General features: G+C 30.8%; 1 protein-coding gene across 1 annotated transcript; it reads left to right on the top strand.

Moving 5' to 3' along the window:
- Window positions 1-11,855: 11,855 nt before the first annotated feature.
- Window positions 11,856-12,638, top strand: LOC149949684 (uncharacterized). Its single transcript, XM_090169454.1, has one exon. It carries the CDS (start codon window positions 11,856-11,858, stop codon window positions 12,636-12,638), a length of 783 nt encoding a protein of 260 aa, XP_090025580.1.
- Window positions 12,639-25,414: the final 12,776 nt, after the last annotated feature.

The raw sequence follows: 25,414 nt of genomic DNA on the forward strand, positions 1-25,414 counted from the left end.
GTTTTTGAGAATTGATTAGTTTAATTAGCTACTTATCTAATTATTTTCCAAAACCTGTACATATTCTAAGAAGGTAAAAATTAGGAAGTTACGCATGCGCTGATAGTCAGTGACCACCTTGCGGTGGCCGGCCGATTATGGCCCCCCTAGGAAAAATCCCTAGCTACGCCAATGGTTGAGCTTGATCTAGCCTGTCTTTTGGAAGGGGGGCTGTCTCGGTCTCTCCTGGTCCAAATCGCACGGTGACTTTTCTACATTTCAAACAGTTCTTTAGCGATTTTCGCCCTAATTGTCTTTCGGCCGTGATCCAATATCGTTCTCGTGACTGCGTCAATGTACTCTGAACTCCACCCTGACTATTTTCTTCGTGACAACGATTAATTATTAATTTTGAGAGTCTAGCATCTTTATTGAGGATGATAGGGTGTTTGATTTCTGTAGGAAATTCCGATTCGGCTAACCTTCCTCCCACGTCAATAATGTTATCTTGATTTAGAAATGGCTTGAATTCCGCGATTCTCGACGAGGATTTAATTTTCGATTGGTTTTTCTAAAGCTTCTATTTCTTCCGGACAATCCTTTCTTTGCGCGCATTTTATATGGATTTTCCTTGAAATAGCATCTTGACAATTCAACCTTTCTTAATTGGGGCATTTCCCACTTTTTCGGGGAATTTTGCTCGTATGGTATACGGCGCCAAGATTCCCACGGGGTTGAAATTTTGCGACACCGCGCTGAAAACGTTTCGCTTCGTATTCTGGACATCCTTTAGGACTTATATTCTGGATCAATACTCTGAGAACTAGTGTAATATGATGGATCAAGTAAAAACTCTACAACGATTATTTGTACAATATAAAAATTTAATGAATCCCGCCCGCCACGTAATACCGGAAATAGGTGATTTAATGCTGTTACACGGCTACCAGATTTTATCGGGTAGTTGTACAGCCAACCCTCTTTGAAACAGCCAACTTCAATCCAAGATTTCGCTTTAAAATGTTATCCTCGGCACACGTGTTAGAGGCGTTATCGTTCTCTGTGGTCCTTCGTTAAGATATTTAACGTTGGGTAAGTTAAAATTTTAATTAAATGAAATAAATCTAATGTAAATAACTTAATAATTTCTAGTTATCAGTTAAATAGAGACGATATCGAGCCACTAGACGGTAATAAAACCCCAAAACCAGAAAAAGTACAGTATATATTGAAGGAAAATTCAAAACGAGAAAAACTTATCCCCTTAGAACTGAACGTATTACTTTCACAATCCGGCGTGAATCAAGGGTTTCCTTTTACCCACGTAGCTTTTTTAGGCATTTTAGAATAATGAAATCCCGACTTTTTATCTATATCTATGATCCCGAATTCCAACTTAGGCCAAACGTTTACAGCGTTAAAAATATTTCCTTATTTCAGGCACCAAGCGACCACAAGTGACAAAGACTATACAAAAAGGAATCTGTTAGTCCAGGCGCGGAATGTTAATACTCCTTGGCGAGTGCTGAACAGGTTTCATTGAAAGGCCTATTGTTGTGTACGCCGCATTCTCAAACGCTATAAAAAGTCTAATAAACAAAAGGTTAAAAACATCAAATGACTACAACTACGGGGGGAGGGGTGATAGAGCGCAGGGTAATTATAGCAAGTGTATATACACATATGGGGAATATAGGATTTTTAAATTTAAATATCGAAATTAATATGGAAGTTAGGCATTCCAGAAATTGATCATTGGCCATAATCTCTGTTTAGCATCACGCTGCTGTGTTTTTTAATATTGTAGGATTCCACGATGTCGAGGTGTAAGCTAATTTTCGATTTGAATAGAAGGGTTGTCTCTTCCCATTCCTTTAGGAAGTTTATTAAACTTGAGAGTTCGGAAGATAAACTATCGGATTGCGGGTCCCATAATAGCCCTAAAATCTTCTGACTTTTGACTTCTTCTATTTCGAATTTGACCTTGACGTTCGGGTTCTCCGCTTCTTGGCCCTACATTCTACGCAATTCGGCAAAATTCGTCTGCCACTTTCTCAGGTGCATTTTAGCGTCGCTTAGTATTTCGGACGTTTTTCTTTAGAACCCGTTTATATAACTAGCTATGCATCCGTACTTACATCGTATAATAATCCGAATTCCGAGGAGTAAGGAACTCGGGGATCCTAATTTAATAAAAATTCAGATTTCTATGGTAAACTTTGTAGCACGCCTTAAACAAATAGGATTGTGCCACCACGTACGAAACAGCAGATGAAGCAGTTTTTATTTAGAATTTAAGGGTATATTAGTCTTTCGCAGTACAATTACGACCGGTGAACGCATCGATGTTGAGCCGGTACTTTTTCAATATATTTTGATATAACTGAAAACACTTTAAAGTATATATTTTTTATTTTATCAATACGTGATATCAGTAATCTAATTTAAAAGGGTTTATTGCACATTATTTTTCCATTGAGATATTTTGTACGCTTTATGTTAAGAACAATTCGTCTTATTATTTAAATGATATTTACAAGGCACTGGGCACATGTCCCCCGTTAATTTATTAAATTTTGGACAGCCAAAATCTTCCACTTTAATTACATCTTTCGCAAAACATTTTGATAGAAAGTTTCTTTTCACCAGTCCTTTGGTATAAAATAATAAACTTTTTCCTGCTATATTCGAAATGATATCACGGAAACCTTCAATGTCATAATTAGCTTCGCTCCAATGAATTCCAGCTAATACTGCGGGAAATCCATGAGCAGAATCTTTTGTCGCGGACTTAGTTGGTTATAGGGAAATGGTGGATTAAAAGTGAAACTGTTTCTATGACAATACCCCGTGAATAACCTATGGAGAAATCGATACCCCGTCAATACCCTATGGAGAAATCGATACCCCGGGAATAACCTATGGAGAAATCGATACCCCGTGAATAACCTATGGAGAAATCGATACCCCGTCAATACCCTATGGAGAAATCGATACCCCGTCAATACCCTATGGAGAAATCGATACCCCGTGAATAACCCGTAGACGGAATAGTTAGTGCGACACCTTACCATTAACAAACAGGAATTTTCGACGTTATTATAATGAAACCGGATAAGCTAAACATTACGACGTACACACTATAAAGTCTCCTCCAAAACTGGACGTTTTCGTGGACAAAAAATAATCTCAAAAAGCAAAAGATAAAAATATAAGATCAAAGAATAGTCAAAAACAACATTATCTCGATCAGTAAAAATAACATACGACCCTTACTTTGCCTAAAACCCAGATACATATTAAATTAAAAAAAAGTGTATCCAAAAAAACTAAACCTACTGACAATTAAAGACTTTAACAACGTTATTGAATAATATATTACAGATTTATAACACAACGTAAAAGGAATCAATAACACAGCGGCAACGAATCAAAGTCCTAAAACCGCGCTCCCGGTTCAATTCCCGACAAAATAAAAACAAGTTCACATAAATTAAAAAACAAAATTCCATAAAAAATATCCACAGATATTGTATTCATCCGTTTAGTAGCAAAACCCGCCTTATCATAATGGTTCCTTTACTCTAATATTTTCGGCGGTGAACTATCCGCATGGTAACAATGCGACCCGAGTTCAATTCCTGATCACGATCAAATTTTACATTAAAATACTTAAATATTTAATTAAATATAAGATTAATATAATTTATAAATATTTAAATAAATATAAGATTAATATAATTTATAAATATTTAATTAAATATAAGATTAATATAATTTATAAATATTTAATTAAATAAAAGATTAATATAATTTATAAATATAAGATTAAATATAAGATTAAATATAAGATTAAATATAAGATTAAATATAAGATTAAATATAAGATTAAATATAAGATTAAATATAAGATTAAATATAAGATTAAATATAAGATTAAATATAAGATTAAATATAAGATTAAATATAAGATTAAATATAAGATTAAATATAAGATTAAATATTAAATATAAGATTAAATATAAGATTAAATATAAGATTAAATATAAGATTAAATATAAGATTAAATATACGATTAAATATACGATTAAATATACGATTAAATATACGATTAAATATAAGATTAAATATAAGATTAAATATAAGATTAAATATAAGATTAAATATAAGATTAAATATAAGATTAAATATAAGATTAAATATAAGATTAAATATAAGATTAAATATAAGATTAAATATACGATTAAATATACGATTAAATATACGATTAAATATACGATTAAATATACGATTAAATATACGATTAAATATACGATTAAATATACGATTAAATATACGATTAAATATACGATTAAATATACGATTAAATATACGATTAAATATACGATTAAATATAAGATTAAATATAAGATTAAATATAAGATTAAATATAAGATTAAATATAAGATTAAATATAAGATTAAATATAAGATTAAATATAAGATTAAATATAAGATTAAATATAAGATTAAATATAAGATTAAATATAAGATTAAATATAAGATTAAATATAAGATTAAATATAAGATTAAATATAAGATTAAATATAAGATTAAATATAAGATTAAATATAAGATTAAATATAAGATTAAATATAAGATTAAATATAAGATTAAATATAAGATTAAATATAAGATTAAATATAAGATTAAATATAAGATTAAATATAAGATTAAATATAAGATTAAATATAAGATTAAATATAAGATTAAATATAAGATTAAATATAAGATTAAATATAAGATTAAATATAAGATTAAATATAAGATTAAATATAAGATTAAATATAAGATTAAATATAAGATTAAATATAAGATTAAATATAAGATTAAATATAAGATTAAATATAAGATTAAATATAAGATTAAATATAAGATTAAATATAAGATTAAATATAAGATTAAATATAAGATTAAATATAAGATTAAATATAAGATTAAATATAAGATTAAATATAAGATTAAATATAAGATTAAATATAAGATTAAATATAAGATTAAATATAAGATTAAATATAAGATTAAATATAAGATTAAATATAAGATTAAATATAAGATTAAATATAAGATTAAATATAAGATTAAATATAAGATTAAATATAAGATTAAATATAAGATTAAATATAAGATTAAATATAAGATTAAATATAAGATTAAATATAAGATTAAATATAAGATTAAATATAAGATTAAATATAAGATTAAATATAAGATTAAATATAAGATTAAATATAAGATTAAATATAAGATTAAATATAAGATTAAATATAAGATTAAATATAAGATTAAATATAAGATTAAATATAAGATTAAATATAAGATTAAATATAAGATTAAATATAAGATTAAATATAAGATTAAATATAAGATTAAATATAAGATTAAATATAAGATTAAATATAAGATTAAATATAAGATTAAATATAAGATTAAATATAAGATTAAATATAAGATTAAATATAAGATTAAATATAAGATTAAATATAAGATTAAATATAAGATTAAATATAAGATTAAATATAAGATTAAATATAAGATTAAATATAAGATTAAATATAAGATTAAATATAAGATTAAATATAAGATTAAATATAAGATTAAATATAAGATTAAATATAAGATTAAATATAAGATTAAATATAAGATTAAATATAAGATTAAATATAAGATTAAATATAAGATTAAATATAAGATTAAATATAAGATTAAATATAAGATTAAATATAAGATTAAATATAAGATTAAATATAAGATTAAATATAAGATTAAATATAAGATTAAATATAAGATTAAATATAAGATTAAATATAAGATTAAATATAAGATTAAATATAAGATTAAATATAAGATTAAATATAAGATTAAATATAAGATTAAATATAAGATTAAATATAAGATTAAATATAAGATTAAATATAAGATTAAATATAAGATTAAATATAAGATTAAATATAAGATTAAATATAAGATTAAATATAAGATTAAATATAAGATTAAATATAAGATTAAATATAAGATTAAATATAAGATTAAATATAAGATTAAATATAAGATTAAATATAAGATTAAATATAAGATTAAATATAAGATTAAATATAAGATTAAATATAAGATTAAATATAAGATTAAATATAAGATTAAATATAAGATTAAATATAAGATTAAATATAAGATTAAATATAAGATTAAATATAAGATTAAATATAAGATTAAATATAAGATTAAATATAAGATTAAATATAAGATTAAATATAAGATTAAATATAAGATTAAATATAAGATTAAATATAAGATTAAATATAAGATTAAATATAAGATTAAATATAAGATTAAATATAAGATTAAATATAAGATTAAATATAAGATTAAATATAAGATTAAATATAAGATTAAATATAAGATTAAATATAAGATTAAATATAAGATTAAATATAAGATTAAATATAAGATTAAATATAAGATTAAATATAAGATTAAATATAAGATTAAATATAAGATTAAATATAAGATTAAATATAAGATTAAATATAAGATTAAATATAAGATTAAATATAAGATTAAATATAAGATTAAATATAAGATTAAATATAAGATTAAATATAAGATTAAATATAAGATTAAATATAAGATTAAATATAAGATTAAATATAAGATTAAATATAAGATTAAATATAAGATTAAATATAAGATTAAATATAAGATTAAATATAAGATTAAATATAAGATTAAATATAAGATTAAATATAAGATTAAATATAAGATTAAATATAAGATTAAATATAAGATTAAATATAAGATTAAATATAAGATTAAATATAAGATTAAATATAAGATTAAATATAAGATTAAATATAAGATTAAATATAAGATTAAATATAAGATTAAATATAAGATTAAATATAAGATTAAATATAAGATTAAATATAAGATTAAATATAAGATTAAATATAAGATTAAATATAAGATTAAATATAAGATTAAATATAAGATTAAATATAAGATTAAATATAAGATTAAATATAAGATTAAATATAAGATTAAATATAAGATTAAATATAAGATTAAATATAAGATTAAATATAAGATTAAATATAAGATTAAATATAAGATTAAATATAAGATTAAATATAAGATTAAATATAAGATTAAATATAAGATTAAATATAAGATTAAATATAAGATTAAATATAAGATTAAATATAAGATTAAATATAAGATTAAATATAAGATTAAATATAAGATTAAATATAAGATTAAATATAAGATTAAATATAAGATTAAATATAAGATTAAATATAAGATTAAATATAAGATTAAATATAAGATTAAATATAAGATTAAATATAAGATTAAATATAAGATTAAATATAAGATTAAATATAAGATTAAATATAAGATTAAATATAAGATTAAATATAAGATTAAATATAAGATTAAATATAAGATTAAATATAAGATTAAATATAAGATTAAATATAAGATTAAATATAAGATTAAATATAAGATTAAATATAAGATTAAATATAAGATTAAATATAAGATTAAATATAAGATTAAATATAAGATTAAATATAAGATTAAATATAAGATTAAATATAAGATTAAATATAAGATTAAATATAAGATTAAATATAAGATTAAATATAAGATTAAATATAAGATTAAATATAAGATTAAATATAAGATTAAATATAAGATTAAATATAAGATTAAATATAAGATTAAATATAAGATTAAATATAAGATTAAATATAAGATTAAATATAAGATTAAATATAAGATTAAATATAAGATTAAATATAAGATTAAATATAAGATTAAATATAAGATTAAATATAAGATTAAATATAAGATTAAATATAAGATTAAATATAAGATTAAATATAAGATTAAATATAAGATTAAATATAAGATTAAATATAAGATTAAATATAAGATTAAATATAAGATTAAATATAAGATTAAATATAAGATTAAATATAAGATTAAATATAAGATTAAATATAAGATTAAATATAAGATTAAATATAAGATTAAATATAAGATTAAATATAAGATTAAATATAAGATTAAATATAAGATTAAATATAAGATTAAATATAAGATTAAATATAAGATTAAATATAAGATTAAATATAAGATTAAATATAAGATTAAATATAAGATTAAATATAAGATTAAATATAAGATTAAATATAAGATTAAATATAAGATTAAATATAAGATTAAATATAAGATTAAATATAAGATTAAATATAAGATTAAATATAAGATTAAATATAAGATTAAATATAAGATTAAATATAAGATTAAATATAAGATTAAATATAAGATTAAATATAAGATTAAATATAAGATTAAATATAAGATTAAATATAAGATTAAATATAAGATTAAATATAAGATTAAATATAAGATTAAATATAAGATTAAATATAAGATTAAATATAAGATTAAATATAAGATTAAATATAAGATTAAATATAAGATTAAATATAAGATTAAATATAAGATTAAATATAAGATTAAATATAAGATTAAATATAAGATTAAATATAAGATTAAATATAAGATTAAATATAAGATTAAATATAAGATTAAATATAAGATTAAATATAAGATTAAATATAAGATTAAATATAAGATTAAATATAAGATTAAATATAAGATTAAATATAAGATTAAATATAAGATTAAATATAAGATTAAATATAAGATTAAATATAAGATTAAATATAAGATTAAATATAAGATTAAATATAAGATTAAATATAAGATTAAATATAAGATTAAATATAAGATTAAATATAAGATTAAATATAAGATTAAATATAAGATTAAATATAAGATTAAATATAAGATTAAATATAAGATTAAATATAAGATTAAATATAAGATTAAATATAAGATTAAATATAAGATTAAATATAAGATTAAATATAAGATTAAATATAAGATTAAATATAAGATTAAATATAAGATTAAATATAAGATTAAATATAAGATTAAATATAAGATTAAATATAAGATTAAATATAAGATTAAATATAAGATTAAATATAAGATTAAATATAAGATTAAATATAAGATTAAATATAAGATTAAATATAAGATTAAATATAAGATTAAATATAAGATTAAATATAAGATTAAATATAAGATTAAATATAAGATTAAATATAAGATTAAATATAAGATTAAATATAAGATTAAATATAAGATTAAATATAAGATTAAATATAAGATTAAATATAAGATTAAATATAAGATTAAATATAAGATTAAATATAAGATTAAATATAAGATTAAATATAAGATTAAATATAAGATTAAATATAAGATTAAATATAAGATTAAATATAAGATTAAATATAAGATTAAATATAAGATTAAATATAAGATTAAATATAAGATTAAATATAAGATTAAATATAAGATTAAATATAAGATTAAATATAAGATTAAATATAAGATTAAATATAAGATTAAATATAAGATTAAATATAAGATTAAATATAAGATTAAATATAAGATTAAATATAAGATTAAATATAAGATTAAATATAAGATTAAATATAAGATTAAATATAAGATTAAATATAAGATTAAATATAAGATTAAATATAAGATTAAATATAAGATTAAATATAAGATTAAATATAAGATTAAATATAAGATTAAATATAAGATTAAATATAAGATTAAATATAAGATTAAATATAAGATTAAATATAAGATTAAATATAAGATTAAATATAAGATTAAATATAAGATTAAATATAAGATTAAATATAAGATTAAATATAAGATTAAATATAAGATTAAATATAAGATTAAATATAAGATTAAATATAAGATTAAATATAAGATTAAATATAAGATTAAATATAAGATTAAATATAAGATTAAATATAAGATTAAATATAAGATTAAATATAAGATTAAATATAAGATTAAATATAAGATTAAATATAAGATTAAATATAAGATTAAATATAAGATTAAATATAAGATTAAATATAAGATTAAATATAAGATTAAATATAAGATTAAATATAAGATTAAATATAAGATTAAATATAAGATTAAATATAAGATTAAATATAAGATTAAATATAAGATTAAATATAAGATTAAATATAAGATTAAATATAAGATTAAATATAAGATTAAATATAAGATTAAATATAAGATTAAATATAAGATTAAATATAAGATTAAATATAAGATTAAATATAAGATTAAATATAAGATTAAATATAAGATTAAATATAAGATTAAATATAAGATTAAATATAAGATTAAATATAAGATTAAATATAAGATTAAATATAAGATTAAATATAAGATTAAATATAAGATTAAATATAAGATTAAATATAAGATTAAATATAAGATTAAATATAAGATTAAATATAAGATTAAATATAAGATTAAATATAAGATTAAATATAAGATTAAATATAAGATTAAATATAAGATTAAATATAAGATTAAATATAAGATTAAATATAAGATTAAATATAAGATTAAATATAAGATTAAATATAAGATTAAATATAAGATTAAATATAAGATTAAATATAAGATTAAATATAAGATTAAATATAAGATTAAATATAAGATTAAATATAAGATTAAATATAAGATTAAATATAAGATTAAATATAAGATTAAATATAAGATTAAATATAAGATTAAATATAAGATTAAATATAAGATTAAATATAAGATTAAATATAAGATTAAATATAAGATTAAATATAAGATTAAATATAAGATTAAATATAAGATTAAATATAAGATTAAATATAAGATTAAATATAAGATTAAATATAAGATTAAATATAAGATTAAATATAAGATTAAATATAAGATTAAATATAAGATTAAATATAAGATTAAATATAATTTATAAATATATAAAATGATGTAGAATAAATTATAGACATTCGCCAAAGCTGTTTTTTAGAAAAACAAAGTAGCTTAACAAGCGTCGGTGGCTCAGTGGTTAGAGTAAATCTCTTGCACAGCCGACTCGGGTTCGATTCCCGGCCGGTGCCAAGAAATCGCAAATTGATATTAAGACGAATACCGTGAACAATTGGTGGAAACCCTGCCATAGGACATTGAGAGGTTGCATAACACTCAGCACTTCGGTCCGTCCCAAAAGTCAATAAGAAGAAGAACAAACACAACAAACACAACAGACTCAACACCCACCACCGTCATAACACAAACTGAACATTCACACCCTACACATAAACAATACAACAATCAAACTGAATTAAAACGGAAAAACACCATCCAAACCCGACCACAAATTAATCCGTTAACGCTCACCGTCAGGCGGTGGTTTTGCCAACCCTTCGAGAAACTGCGAACTGTTGAAGATAAGGAACAATATCGATTTTTTTCCCGTTCCGTTTTTTTCTAACAGGTTAAAATGTTCAAGTGTAAATAAGATATTTCTTAATCACGTTTACAATTTTTTAACCTTGTATATTTATTCGCTCACGGCGCGTATAAAGGGGGTCACTTTAATTATGCCTTCCATCTTGTACAGTATTCATTATTAATATGTTTTAATTAATAAACGTTCGTTATTTTAATTACTGCATTATGACTTCTTACTAGTTTCATTAGTTAGTTAGTGTAGGGTAGCTTTGTTGTTATTATTGGAGTTAAATCTCCAATAGGTTATGGGCCCAGCACGCTCCCACTGCGCCTTCACGACAACACTGATGATCTAGTGTACTACCTGCTGTATCCTGTATCCTGTTTCCAGTTACCCGTCATAGCAATCCATATCCTGTTCAACGATTCCCGCATGCAAACATGGATAGTCTATTTCGTCAAGACGTCGAAAAGCTATCAGGTCCAGAGAATTGGAGGAGTTGGAAAAGACAAATAGTCGACATCCTTACCGTTCGAGACGTATACGAGATTCTTACTGGCGAATGGATTGAACCTACGGAACCGGTACCTGGAGCAACAGCAGCAGAGAAGTCTGAATATACTTCAAACAAGAAGAAGTACCGAGTGGCGTTCAGCACGGTCCGTGGTATCCTCTGGTCAACCTTATCCAAAAAGGTCCAAAACATGATCACAAATTGCAAGACACCAAAAGAAATGTGGGACAAGCTGCTCGAAATCTTCGAGCAGAAGTCTTCAAATCGTCTTCGAAAGCTTCTGGCGCAGCTCATGCGAACTACGAAGTCACCGGACGTCGACATGGCCACCCACATTGCCCAGATGTGTTCTGTCTGGACAAATATCTTGTCAACGGCAAAGACAGAAAAGGACGTAACGTTCGACGATTGCATCCTTAATGCATGTATTTTCGAGTCCCTACCGCAGGACGAATACCGAGAATTTGGTATGCTTTGGGATACGATGCCTACAGAGAAACAGACTGTCGCAGAATTAGAACGTCTGTTAATCGGCCGTGCAACTCGAGAGGGCGACGCGTTTGGAGATTCCTCTGGTCTTATGGTAAAACGCAGTAACGGAAGTTACTCTGGCACCTCAAATGAGAAGAAAACCGTAAGACGTAAGCAAAAATGTACTAATTGCCGGAAGCTTGGTCACATTGCTGAAGACTGTCGGGGACAGAAATGAGCCTCTAGAAAGAACGACGCCACGAAGTTCCTGAATTTCCGAAGGTTTGCTACACCAGCAACTCTCCAGATCGGAAACAAAATGCAGATGACAGCGGATGGTGAAGGAGACATCAAGTTTCACTTCCGGATCGGAAAGAAACTATATCAAGATGTCGTCCACAATGTCTGGCACATTCCCGATTTCGCCTGCAACGTTTTCTCATTAAAAAGCGCCATGAAGAGAAACAAGAATCTGGAGTTCAAAGTTACAGCAAATTCTTGTGGTCTCTATGAAGTCCTCGGGGGTAAGAGAAACCTCTGTGTCCCTGGTAGGGTCGAGCACTTGTATCGTCTGGACGTCATGGTCAAGCAGCCATCCCAATCAGCTTACATCGCAGCAGATCCTCGAAATGACCGAAAAGCAGATTTACAAGTCTGGCACGAGCGGATGGGTCATCAGGATAAACGTCATGTAGCAGCAACCTTGAGAAGACTCGGATATGCAGTCCTCAACCAGAGCTCTGATAAGCTCTGCGAAGGGTGCATCTACGGCAAGATGACGAGGCACAGCTTCGGCACTCGGCTGGAAAAGGCAACGAAACCGGGTGAAAGGATTCACTCAGATCTCTGGGGACCATCACCGACGCCGTCCATGAAGGGGAAGAGATATTACGTCCTATTCAAAAACGAGTATTCCAGTATTCGAGCCGTATTCTTCCTAACGAAGAAATCCGAAGTCATTGACTGTTTCAAAGAATTCCTTGTTTTCTGTCGAACCCGAAACCCCACAGTACAAGAGCTGATCACTGACAATGGAACCGAATATGTCAATGAAGAGTTTCATCGTTGGACTTCCAAAGAAGGTCTCAACCATCGCAAGTCAATGCCATATACGCCAGAACAAAACGGGGTTGCTATAAGAGAGAACAGGACAATTATGGAATCCGTACGAGCCATGTTGCACTCCAGATCAGACCTACCACCGAAACTCTGGGCTGAAGCGGTAAACACGACTGTCTAGGTCCTGAATAGAACAGCTCCGACTTGCATTACTGGGAGGACCCCATACGAGTTATGGACAGGGAAGTCAAATCCATCGATCCAGCATCTGCGTGTCTTTGGCACTGAGTGCTTTGTCCACATACCCAAAGAGAAGCGGAAGAAGCTGTCTCGGAAGGCGTATAAAGGTTTCCTTGTTGGCTATGAAGACAATGCAGACGGATATCGAGTTTATGTTCCAGAGCTGGACGATGTACTAAGATCTCGAGATGTCAAATTCAATCCCGAGACGTTCGTTCCTGATTCCTGGATTCCTGTCTCTGAGGAGTTGTCCAGCCAGGGCGAGCAATTGACCGACGATTTCGTTTGCGAAAACTGGCCAACCAGAGCCACCAACTCATCAAAAGACGGACCAACCAGAGCCACTAATGCACTCTGAGAAGAGTGGTCCGGTACTCAGAGATCGCTCAACTCTCAAGAAAGTTCAGTCGTGTCATACCTGTCATCCAACAAATAAAGCCTTCCTGATCTGCGACACATTACCACAGACTGCCAGCGAAGCACGTTCCAGTAACGAGACCACTGAATGGCAGGAGGCAATGGCAGACGAGCTTACAGCGATGAAGAAACACGACGTCTACGAAATGGTCGATCCTCCACTTGGTCGAAAAATCATTGGAAACCGTTGGATTTTTCGTACGAAGCATGATGAAGATGGCACAGTTGTCAAGTACAAAGCTAGACTCGTAGCTAAAGGCTTTACGCAACGAGAGGGTGTCGATTACGACGAGACTTTCGCTCCGGTCGCTCGATTCGAGACTCTACGAATATTCTTCAGCCTAGTCGCCCAGAAAAAACTTCATCTACGGCAATTCGACGTGAAGACGGCTTTTCTCTATGGCAAGCTATCTGAAGAAATATACCTACGTCAACCCGAAGGTTTCAACGATGGCAGCGGAGAAGTCTGGAAGTTACGGAAAAGTCTTTATGGTCTCAAGCAATCCCCACGGTGCTGGAATGAACGAGTCGACAAGTCCTTACGTGACCATGGTTTCAAAAACGCTGATGGAGACCGATGCCTGTACATGCTGTCCACCAACGCCATTTTCTTGGTTCTCGTCCTCTATGTCGATGATGGTCTTATTGCTGGAAATACTACCGAAGCTGTAGACGAGTTCCTTTCCAACTTCAGTGATGAATTTGAAATCATCACAGGAAGAGCGTCAACCTATCTTGGGCTGAAAATTGATACGTTGAAAGACGGGTCTATATTTCTACACCAGAGCACCTATGTCGAAAAAATCCTGGAGAGGTTTAACATGTAGAACTGCAAACCAGTAAAAACTCCCACCAGCAGTCCAGACACTACCGATCAGAGCAGAGAGTTTTTCGAGTCAACGACCGTATATGCCTCAGCTATCGGAAGTCTCAGATACGCAGCCAGAGGAACACGACCTGATATAGAGTACGCTGTTAATCGAGCGTCACAAGCTATGGCCAACCCCACAGTCGCCGACTGGAACTGGGTGAAAAGGATCTTTCTATATCTTAGAGGGACCTCTACACTTGGTCTCCTATTCAAGGCAGGCGATTCTATGACAACAAATCCTTACAGCGACTCTGACTACGCCGGCTGTGAAAAAACGAGACGTTCAACATCTGGAATCGTATGCTTAATTGGTACCACTCCAGTCACATGGGCGAGTAGAAAGCAACAATCCACCACCTTATCAACCACGGAGGCCGAGCTGGTTGCTGCCACTGAAGCAGTCAAGGACGTCGTCTGGATTGAACGAATCAAGTCATTCCTAGGTGTCAGAGACAATGTTGTACCGACACTTCGAGTTGACAACGTATGAGCCATCAAACTCATTAAAAATCCTGAGTTCCATCGCCGAACGAAACATATCAGTATTCGTCAATACTACGTCCGTGAGCTAGTTGAAGAGGGCGTGATCAACGTTATGTATGTTCCAAGTGAAGAGCAACTGGCCGACATATTCACCAAGTCGCTGTCAGCAGAAATCTTCATTCATCTGCGTCACAAACTCAACCTTCGTCACCTTGAAAAAATCTACAACGAGGGCGAGTGTTGAAGATAAGGAACGTTATCGGTTTTTTTTTCCCGTTCCGTTTTTTTCTAACAGGTTAAAATGTTCAAGTGTAAATAAGATATTTTTTAATCACGTTTACAATTTTTTAACCTTGTATATGTATTCGCTCACGGCGCGTATAAAGGGGGTCACTTTAATTATGCCTTCCATCTTGTACAGTATTCATTATTAATATGTTTTAATTAATAAACGTTCGTTATTTTAATTACTGCATTATGACTTCTTACTAGTTTCATTAGTTAGTTAGTGTAGGGTAGCTTTGCTGTTATTATTGGAGTTAAATCTCAGAGATTTCGAGAAACTGCGTACGCAATGATTACCTTTTGCCCCGAAAATGCGAACGTTTTCGCAGGCCTGACAGACAGACCCTCAGACAGACAGACTGACACGGTGGTTGTATAACCCCTCCTAGGGTACAAAGTCCCCTCGGAGAGGTAAAAACGTTTAATTTCAGCGCAAATTTTGTAATGCACAATCCTACAGCAGATCCAGTATGTAAAATTTGTTCACTGCAGCCACAGCTAAGTCGTGTAGACAGTAATTTAATATTTGAAATCCGGTATCAGCTATTCGAAACTGAAAACTATTATTACGCCCCCTTCGATTATCCATTAAAAGCTATATAGGTTGAGGCTAAAGCAGACTGTATTAGTTTTTACTCGTTGTTATTCGTCAATTTGACTTTATAAATATACATGCATTTAATATAGTCTTTTGCTTATATTTTGATAAATAAAAAACGTTCTTATGACATCTTAATTTGTCTCTATCAGACAATAGATCATAGGCGCCTAGAGACTCGTTTCAGTCGCGAATATGTATTTCCAGTTCCGTAACTAGCTTTTCTTCGACCCTATGCAAAGTTCAATTTTTGGGCCCCATATTTTTTGAGTAAATTACTTAGGCATTCACAGAACGAATTGTTCAGGGGAAAATATTAGATCTGAAATTTTATGGTACAAGTTTGTGAGAGTGATGTTTGACGGTGAGAATAATGGTTGTTCTAAGCATACACATTTTAAATTGTAATGTCATTTTTAACCGAGCTCCAGGTCATTTGGCGTCTATAAATTCAAATTATAGAGGGTAATATTTCTATTTACTAATTTCATTGCCCTTTTTGGATATTTAGTAAGTAATTGACGAAGCGAGCCAGGTGTTAGGCTTAAATAATATTCGTAATGGATTTTCAAAGGCCCCATCGATGTTTAGAAAAATCTGGGTAAAAATTCAGTAATTCTTGTGTATTTTCGCACTTTTTCAGAACTATTTCCAAAGGGAAACCGGAGGAGCAGAGAACTTCCTTGATTATAGGACAGCCTCACATGACTAAATCATGATTAAATATAGTTAAAATAAAGTTTAGCCTGTACAAAAAATAAAAATTATTAATACATTATTAAATTTTTAATCATGATTATTAGGACACCTTGCAACAGAGTGACCATCTCCGGAAACCTCTAAAATTCAAACGACAGCGTTCCACTTTAATAGCCGCCGTCAATTCCGTTAATTTAGTTTGCTTAAAATTCATTGAAATGTTTAGCATAGGAAAAATCTAAGATGACCATCAGCCACGTATAAATTGAATTTCACAGACTTAGTTATGAATGTGGTGCGGGTTCTAGGATAAATTTAAATTATTTTATTTTAAACTCGGAAATCGAATCCAACAGATTTTGGGCACACCTCAAATGATAAGGGCCCTCTTACTTCAAAGGCCTGCTGTACAGTCGCTACACCACTCATCAATTGGATACCAAGGATCCGGTATCTAACAAAACAATAATACATTCGACGATCAAGGAAAGTTTAATTGAATCGAAAGAAATATTCAAGGGCTTAATTATGTCTAATGCAGAGCTGAATTTGCTGTGCTACCTGAACATTGTGATTCGTAAATTACATGATATGTAATAGATCGCTTTAAAGGAAATATAACCTCAGGTATTTGGTGAGGAAAACCAACATTTCTATCCAACATTAAGTGTTGGGGAAGCCAACGTCCTCTGGGATCGAAAAAGGCGGAGAATCGTTTAAGGCCAACGTTCGCGAGGGCTGAAACGTCGTCATAACGAAGAATCGCACCGTCGACGGTTTTGAGAAAAGGCGAATTTACGAACGGAACATTTAAGCATTTGGAACGGGAAGAGAGGGTGGGTTGAATACGAAGCGGCATACGAAACCAAGACGAAAGGGCCGAAGAACAAAAAGGAATATCAGCATTTTGAGTAGAAGCGTCCGAGAGGATAGCTTCCGGAGACGGGAAACCTGAGAGGAAATGATAAAAAATGGCGGTAGAACACTTAATGTTCGGAGAGTCGCGATCGGTTGAATTTAGAAAATCGGAGGTTTGCTGGACTCTGAAAGCCTGAATTTTAAGATTAATATTGACGAGAAAAATACCACCGGTGATAGCCTGGGGATACAAATAATGTGATGAAACCCAGTGGGTTCCCGCCCAAAAAAGATTAGCTAATTTAGACTGCCAATCGTGAATAAAAGAAGGAGGGGGTGAGATAATTTTGAGCCGATGCCAAAGAATAGAGGAAGCGAGCTGATTAGCGAGTAGCGTTCGTCCCGAAATGGAACAAAGGTGTTTAAAATGGAGCCAGCGACCAAAAACGCGACTAAGGTACGTGGTAAGCTCAGGCCAATTTCGAAATGCATACTCGGGCGAGATAGACACCGAGAAACTTTCCACCGTCAACATTGGTAGGAAAGGGAATGGTGGCACCACACCAAAGAACGAAGGACTTATTATTAACTATAGCTCCGGAAGATATGGAGAAAGTGTCGAGACACCAACTCATGACGGCGATTTCTGATTCGTTTCGAAGAAGACCATTAACGTCATCAGCGAAAGTGGTATTAGTGATGTCAAAATAACCAGGGCCAGAAGGCCTACGTAAAGTAGCGCGCAGGTGGCATAAGAGCGGCTCAAGAGAAAAAACGAAAAGCTGCCCGGAAAGAGGACAGCCTTGTCGAATGCCTCTCGCGAATGGAATTTCACGGGTGAGCGTGTTATTAACACAAACGCGAAAGATAGGGTCCGTGTAAACCACGTTCAGAAAATTAATGAAATTAGTCGGTATGCCGAAGCGAGCGAGCGGCTTAAAAAGGTACGCGTGATTAACGCGGTCGAAAGCCTTGCGAAAATCAACGTTAACAATGGCAAGTTTCTCATTTTTCAACTTTGCGAGAATAATAAGGTCACGCAAAACCGGGAGCGAGTGATAAATACACCTCCCAGGAATTGGATAAGTTTGGGAAGGGTGAATTAACTTCGAAATGACAGAATTTAGACGGTTTGCCAAAACTTTAGCGTATAGCTTATAATCAGAATTTGTTAGGGAAATAGGGCGCCAATTAGCCAGGTTCATAAGGTCTCCCGTCTTCGGAAGGAGGGCGACGAAAGAGCATGATAATTTTTTTCAAAAATTGGGACAAGTAAGAAGACCGTTAAATACATCGATTAAAATGGGCCCAAGAAAGTCCCAAAACGCGATGTAATACTCAACAGGGATCCCGTCGAAACCGCAGGCCTTTCCGCGAGATAACCCTTTTAAGGCGCTGGTAATTTCCGAGAGGGAGAAAGTACCAGAAATGGTGGTAGCGTCATCAGCCTCAAGGGCTGGCAGGCTGCCCGAAAGGTAGTTATCGATGGTAGAGTCGCGAATATCGGTTGGCTTTGTATAAAGGCTCTCGTGATAGTTAGCGACTACTTCGCGGATAGTATCAGGGTCCGAGACGGTGATACCATGCGGGTCGTAAACGGAATTGATAATATTCACGGCGTGAGCCTTTTTTTCAAGCTTATAGAAGTCGCGGGAAAGGGTATCTATACAATTGAAAAACGATTCTCTCGCGCGAAGTAGAGAATCGTTGGAGCGGTCTAATAGAAAAGATTTGAGACTCTCGCTATCTTCCTGGTTCTCGGGAGAACTGGGAGGACAAGCGGTCACCATTGCTTCGTGGTGGTGAATGGCAGCGATATCGCGAACATTGCGACGGTGCCAAAACAGCATGGAGAAGGACTTAATTTCGGACTTCAGGACGCGAAACCACTACGAGGTCCAAGACTCCATGAGCGGCTTAGCACGAAGAAAGCCCAAAAGCATATCGCGAGACTGCGAAAGAAAAACGTGGTCTTTTAAGCACCGCGGGTTCATACGCTAAAACGACGGCGACCGGGGCATCGTGTAAGTGTCAAAAAATTGACACGAAATCGCGTCGTGGTCCGAAAAAAATGACGGGATATGACGAACGTTTTTAGGCGGAAATTGGAATGAACGTACATTCGGTCTAAACGAGCGGAAGGTAGTTTTTGGTCATTTTTAGCACGCCAGGAGAAACTTTTTTAAATGGGTGTCTGAATTTAGATGACGAAAATCGTCAATAAAATCGAAATCAGTAACGAGATCGTTTAAATTTTGACAAAGGGGAAATCGATACTCAGTACAATTATTACGATCGATAGGGGATAAACAACAATTGAAATGGCCGAAAAGAATAACAGTGTCAACGGGATCAATTTTGTCAACGATATTCCGAATATAGTTCAGGGTGTCAATCGCGATATTATCATTTGAAGACGAAATGTAAACACAAAAAAGATGAATTGGACTCTCCGAAGAGAAAATCACCGCGTTAAATTTCATATATAAGCAAACATCGCGGAAAGAATCAAAAGAATTTACATAAGGACGAAGAGAAGGATGAATCGCGATTGACACACCTGAACTGCGTGGCGCCAAGGAGGGCGCGTGATAAAACACATAAGGCCATTTAACCAAATATAAGAATTAGCGAAATTAGAATTTACGAAAGTAGAAGGAAAGTGAGGGCGAGACGCCGATTCCGGGATCGGGATCGTCGGGATCCGGGATTTAAGGGGTGAAATGGGGGTAAAATCGTCAAAAAGTCAATGTATTTATGATATTTCTCGCGACGATTTGTTTTTTCGTATATCAACATATTGTGTTCAGGCCAGCTTGTTCATTTATCTCTGCTTATCGCGAATGACACTTGAACGTATATCTTATCAAGTTTTATCGTACGTAGTAAGATGAAATGATGTAAAAATTGATAACCTAGGCGGCGCGCGCGCGGATTACCCGAGGGACGCGGTTAATTTGAATTTAAAACATGGATTTGAGTGTTTTGACGTCATGGAATATTCGTTGTTAAAATGACGTAGAAAGGAAATATTTTTAAACTTCATTTTAATATCATTGTAGTACTTAAATATGCTTGACACTTGAACCTTTCTCACGAGTATTTCAAACGAATATCTAAAGTTTAAGTATGAGAAACGTATCGTTCTCTAGTATTGTAATTGTACACGTGATTCCGTATGAGGACCGGGTAAATTCCTATATACGTAACGCGATACACTTCAAAATGCGTATACGTAAAATGGAATTAATTTTAAACTCCATTTTAATAAATAAGATATCGAAGATAAATAATTTCACAGTATAAAAAGGGAAAACCGTATAATAGTAAGACCATATTTAGAAAGTTCACCATCTGAATTGTATTGGAAGTGACTCCGAGGAACCTTAAAATGTAAGTAGGAATACTCAGTGATAATTATTAACTTTGTCTTAATGTATTTATTTTATAGGAATTGTTCATTTCCTGTGTCTGCTGACAAAGGGTTAATCGTTTATGCAGATGAAACCATCTACTGCGGTCTATTAGATTTAACAAAGGGTATCAAACTAACAGGAGCGGAACTGCAAGAGCTATGGACAAAGAAAGATGCCATTGAAGCTTATTTCAATAACGAAGCTGAAACTTCGTGGGTCTTCACAGGTTCTGAAACCAAACGGTTTTCGGTTCATAGATTTGCCGAACAAAAGGTTTTAGATGTTAGACAAATGTACCATGGTTATGGAGTAAACTATGGAAAACTGTTACCGACTAAAGAGGGGGTAGCTTTCGCTCAATCTTCTTGGTTGAATTTCCTCGACCAGTACAAGTCTATTCAGAAGTGTTTAAAGAAAATCAAGGAAATAAAGGAGGCGATGACTAACGTTGTAATTAAACAATTACACGAAGCTCTTAAGAAAGCGTGCAATGGCTGTCAAATTGATCATCCATCTCAACTCCAGCATGATTGTATCATGACGGATTATTCTAAGCGCGTAGATTTGCATTTTTATGAAATAATTATGTCGGTAGATTGTGAAAATATTATTGAAATGTTTACTTTTCGCTGTGAATTGTCGAAAGAAATTTTAAATAATATAATGTCACTAATAATATGCAATGCTAAAAACTTGTTAAAAAACTAATAAAATTGATTGCACTAATGTTCCGATTCTCATTTACCATTATGGATTTAAGCTTACAACATCCAATGAATGGGCTTGTAGCCGGGTTCACCCAATGCGGAAAGTCATTCCTGGTGGGACGGTTGATTCAATATAAGAAGACCTGTATATCCCCTCCTCCGGAGAGGATAATATGGTGTTATACCGAGCATCAGCCGAAACTATTTCAATCAATATTAGAACACACACCTTCAGTCGAGTTTCACGAAGGGTTACTCGATGTTAATATATTAAACCCGCAAATTAGGAATTTAGTTATTTTAGACGATTTGTTATGCGAGATATCTAATAATAAAGATGTAACTAATTTATTTATTAGTGGATCTCATCACAGAAACACCTCCGTACTAATTTTAATGCAAAACCTTTATTACCCCGGAAAAGAAATAAGAACTTTAAATTTAAATGCTCATTATCTATTTATTTTTAAATCACCACGAGATAAATCAACAATTTATCATCTCGCGAGGCAGATATCTCCAACCAATAGCAAATACGTTATTGATGCGTTTCAACAAGCTACGTCACGGAAGTTTGGGTATTTATTAGTTGACTTGGAACCTCACACCCCAGATCAGTATTTACTACGAACAGGTTTAATACCGGGTGAAGAATCGGTTGTCTTTATTCCAAAATGAAGTGTATTATAGAAGGGAATTTTTTTAGGGTTAATCGAGAGTGGATTATTAAAGAATTAGCTTACGTAGTATTAGAAACTGAAGAATCGGAAGTGTTTACTTTCAAATCTCCATGCCCTTTCAAACAGCTTTCAAACGAAAATAAAAGACAATGCAGATGGATATATCATAACATTTGTCATCTTCGATGGGATGACGGCGAACGTCCTTACAGAACGAGACGTGACATTTGCAATCAGATAGCGGAAAAAGCTACTTCGTTTTTCACCAAAGGTTTAGAAAAAGCTGCAGTATTATCGACACTCCTCGGTGTTCCAGTAACTAACATCGAAGATATCGGCTGTCCTAAATTATCAGAACTAGAAGACGTTGAATTAAACTGCCCTTTTCATTCCGAAACTGTTCATTGCGCTTTAAGAAAGGCTAAGAAAATCTCTAAATGGATGTCTCAAAACGAGTAAAGGAAAACCTAGACTTTCTACGTTTCCTGACATCCTGTAATCTAAATCAAAGAAAGACAGCTATTAAATACGCTAGCAAGGAAGCTATACTGGCTCTCGTTGAATGTTGTATAAATATATTACACGGAACAATTGAACTGTCAGAACGTCATCGTAAGCGGTTAAAGAAACATAGCGCGGTTATACGAAACGTGTCGAAGAAGAACCCTATATCAAAACGACGAAAGATACTGGTACAAAAAGGTGGTTTTCTTCCATTTTTATTAGCGCCACTGCTATCTATCGTTAGCTCAGTCGCCGGAAGTGCAATAAGCCGAGCTATAAACCGATGATGGCTCGAAAAATGCTTCTAGTACCTGAAGATGTAATGGAGAGATTAAAAAACACTCCACCTTCCAAAACAGAAGAAACACCTGAACTTCATTATACCGAGCGACTACGGAAGATCCAAGATATATTAGATGGGCTAACTCAGGAGAGCTTTCTATTCGAGGACAAGTGATTGGAGGATCTAATATAATCGATCTTTTGTATGACGCTGTGAGAAAAACGCCTGGAACAGCGATTGATCCTATAGGAGTTACAGAGTTTTACGAGGGCATTCATAAGTCGAATATTTCAAAACGTTTAATTAAAAATCCTGTAAGATTGACACTGTTAAAAACATTCGTTGTATTTCATACACCACCAAGTTGTTCAATGTTATCATCATCTTCACCTAGTCCTCTAAGATCTTGGATACATACTAAATAAAATATATTAACCTGATAATTTTGTTCTCATTTCACAGTATAAGCCCACAATGGAAGGTGGTACAGAAACGGTCTCTTTAGGACTTTTAGCCTATTTATCACAATCATTTTCAAAATCACCGAAAATTATCACAGCTGTATTAATTATCATAGTTATTATAATATTAGAATTATTTAATTTCCTTTTTTGGCGTTACATGCCATTACATCAAAATATTACCCAATATGGAGAAAGAACTTGAGCAGATCTATACTAACCCCGCAGACCCAGGGTCATTCGCTGGAGTTCGAGCGCTCTATAATTCAGCTCGACATAAAGGTTTAAAGGTTTCATTGGAAAAAGTAAAACAATTTCTAATAAAGCAGGATACATATACGCTGCATAAACCTGCTAGAAGACGATTCAAACGAAATCGAACTATTGTTTATGGAATTGACGAACAGTGGCAAGCGGACTTGGCAGATTTTCAGAAGCTGTCTAAATATAATTCAGGATCTCGCTATGTATTATGTATTATCGACATATTTAGCAAATACGCTATGGCTGTAGCGGTTAAAAATAAGAAAGGTGTAACAATTTTAGAAGCGTTACGTAACGTTTTTGAAAAAGGCCGTCAACCGAAAAGAATTCAAAGTGATCTTGGAAACGAATTTGTCTGTCAAGAAGTGCAGAGTGAATTAGAAAGAAGGAACATTAAATTTTTCGCTACCCGATCGGAAATGAAAGCGTCCATTATTGAAAGATTCATTAGAAGTTTTAAATCTCGTTTATATCGCTATTTCACGCAGAATAACACCCTTAAATATATCGGCATTTTAGATGATATTATAAACGCTTATAACAATAGTTATCACAGATCAATTAAATGTAAGCCTGTGGAAGTTACTCTAGATAACTCTGCAAAAATATGGAAAAATCTCTACGGTTCGGTAAATTTTTCTCCTCCGTTAACATACGCGTTTGAAATTGGAGATATTTGTAGAATAAGTAGAAATTTATCAATTTTCGATAAGAAATATAACCCGAATTTTACTACAGAATTGTTTAAAATAGCTGAGAGACTACCACGTGACCCACCTGTATATAAGCTGATGGCTTTAAATTCTAACCCCATTTTAGGAGTATTCTATCGAGAAGAGGTTCAGATTGTTTGTCGAGATTTAAAAGACTGTTACTTCATAATCGAAAAAGTAATAAAAAAGAGGAAAAAATCGGACGGCCGCGTAGAACTGTATGTAAAGTGGCAAGATTACGACCCTATATTTAATTCTTGGATACAAGAAGTGGATTTAAAATGAGTTTTTACGTAACGCTACCTTTAGATTCCTCGTCATTATATTACCAAGATAATAGCGTTGGTAAATTTCGAACGTATTTAGCTGAACCGTTCAGATTTGAGGAACAGTACGAAGTTGGGTTAGCGGAAATAAGCTATCCTCGGACATGGCATAACGTTCGAAAACCTAATCTATTGGTTATTAAAGACCCT

Source organism: Leiobunum rupestre, chromosome 3, assembly GCF_980474605.1.
Source record: "Leiobunum rupestre chromosome 3, qqLeiRupe1.1.hap1, whole genome shotgun sequence".
In the NCBI taxonomy this organism is placed as follows: domain Eukaryota; kingdom Metazoa; phylum Arthropoda; class Arachnida; order Opiliones; family Sclerosomatidae; genus Leiobunum; species Leiobunum rupestre.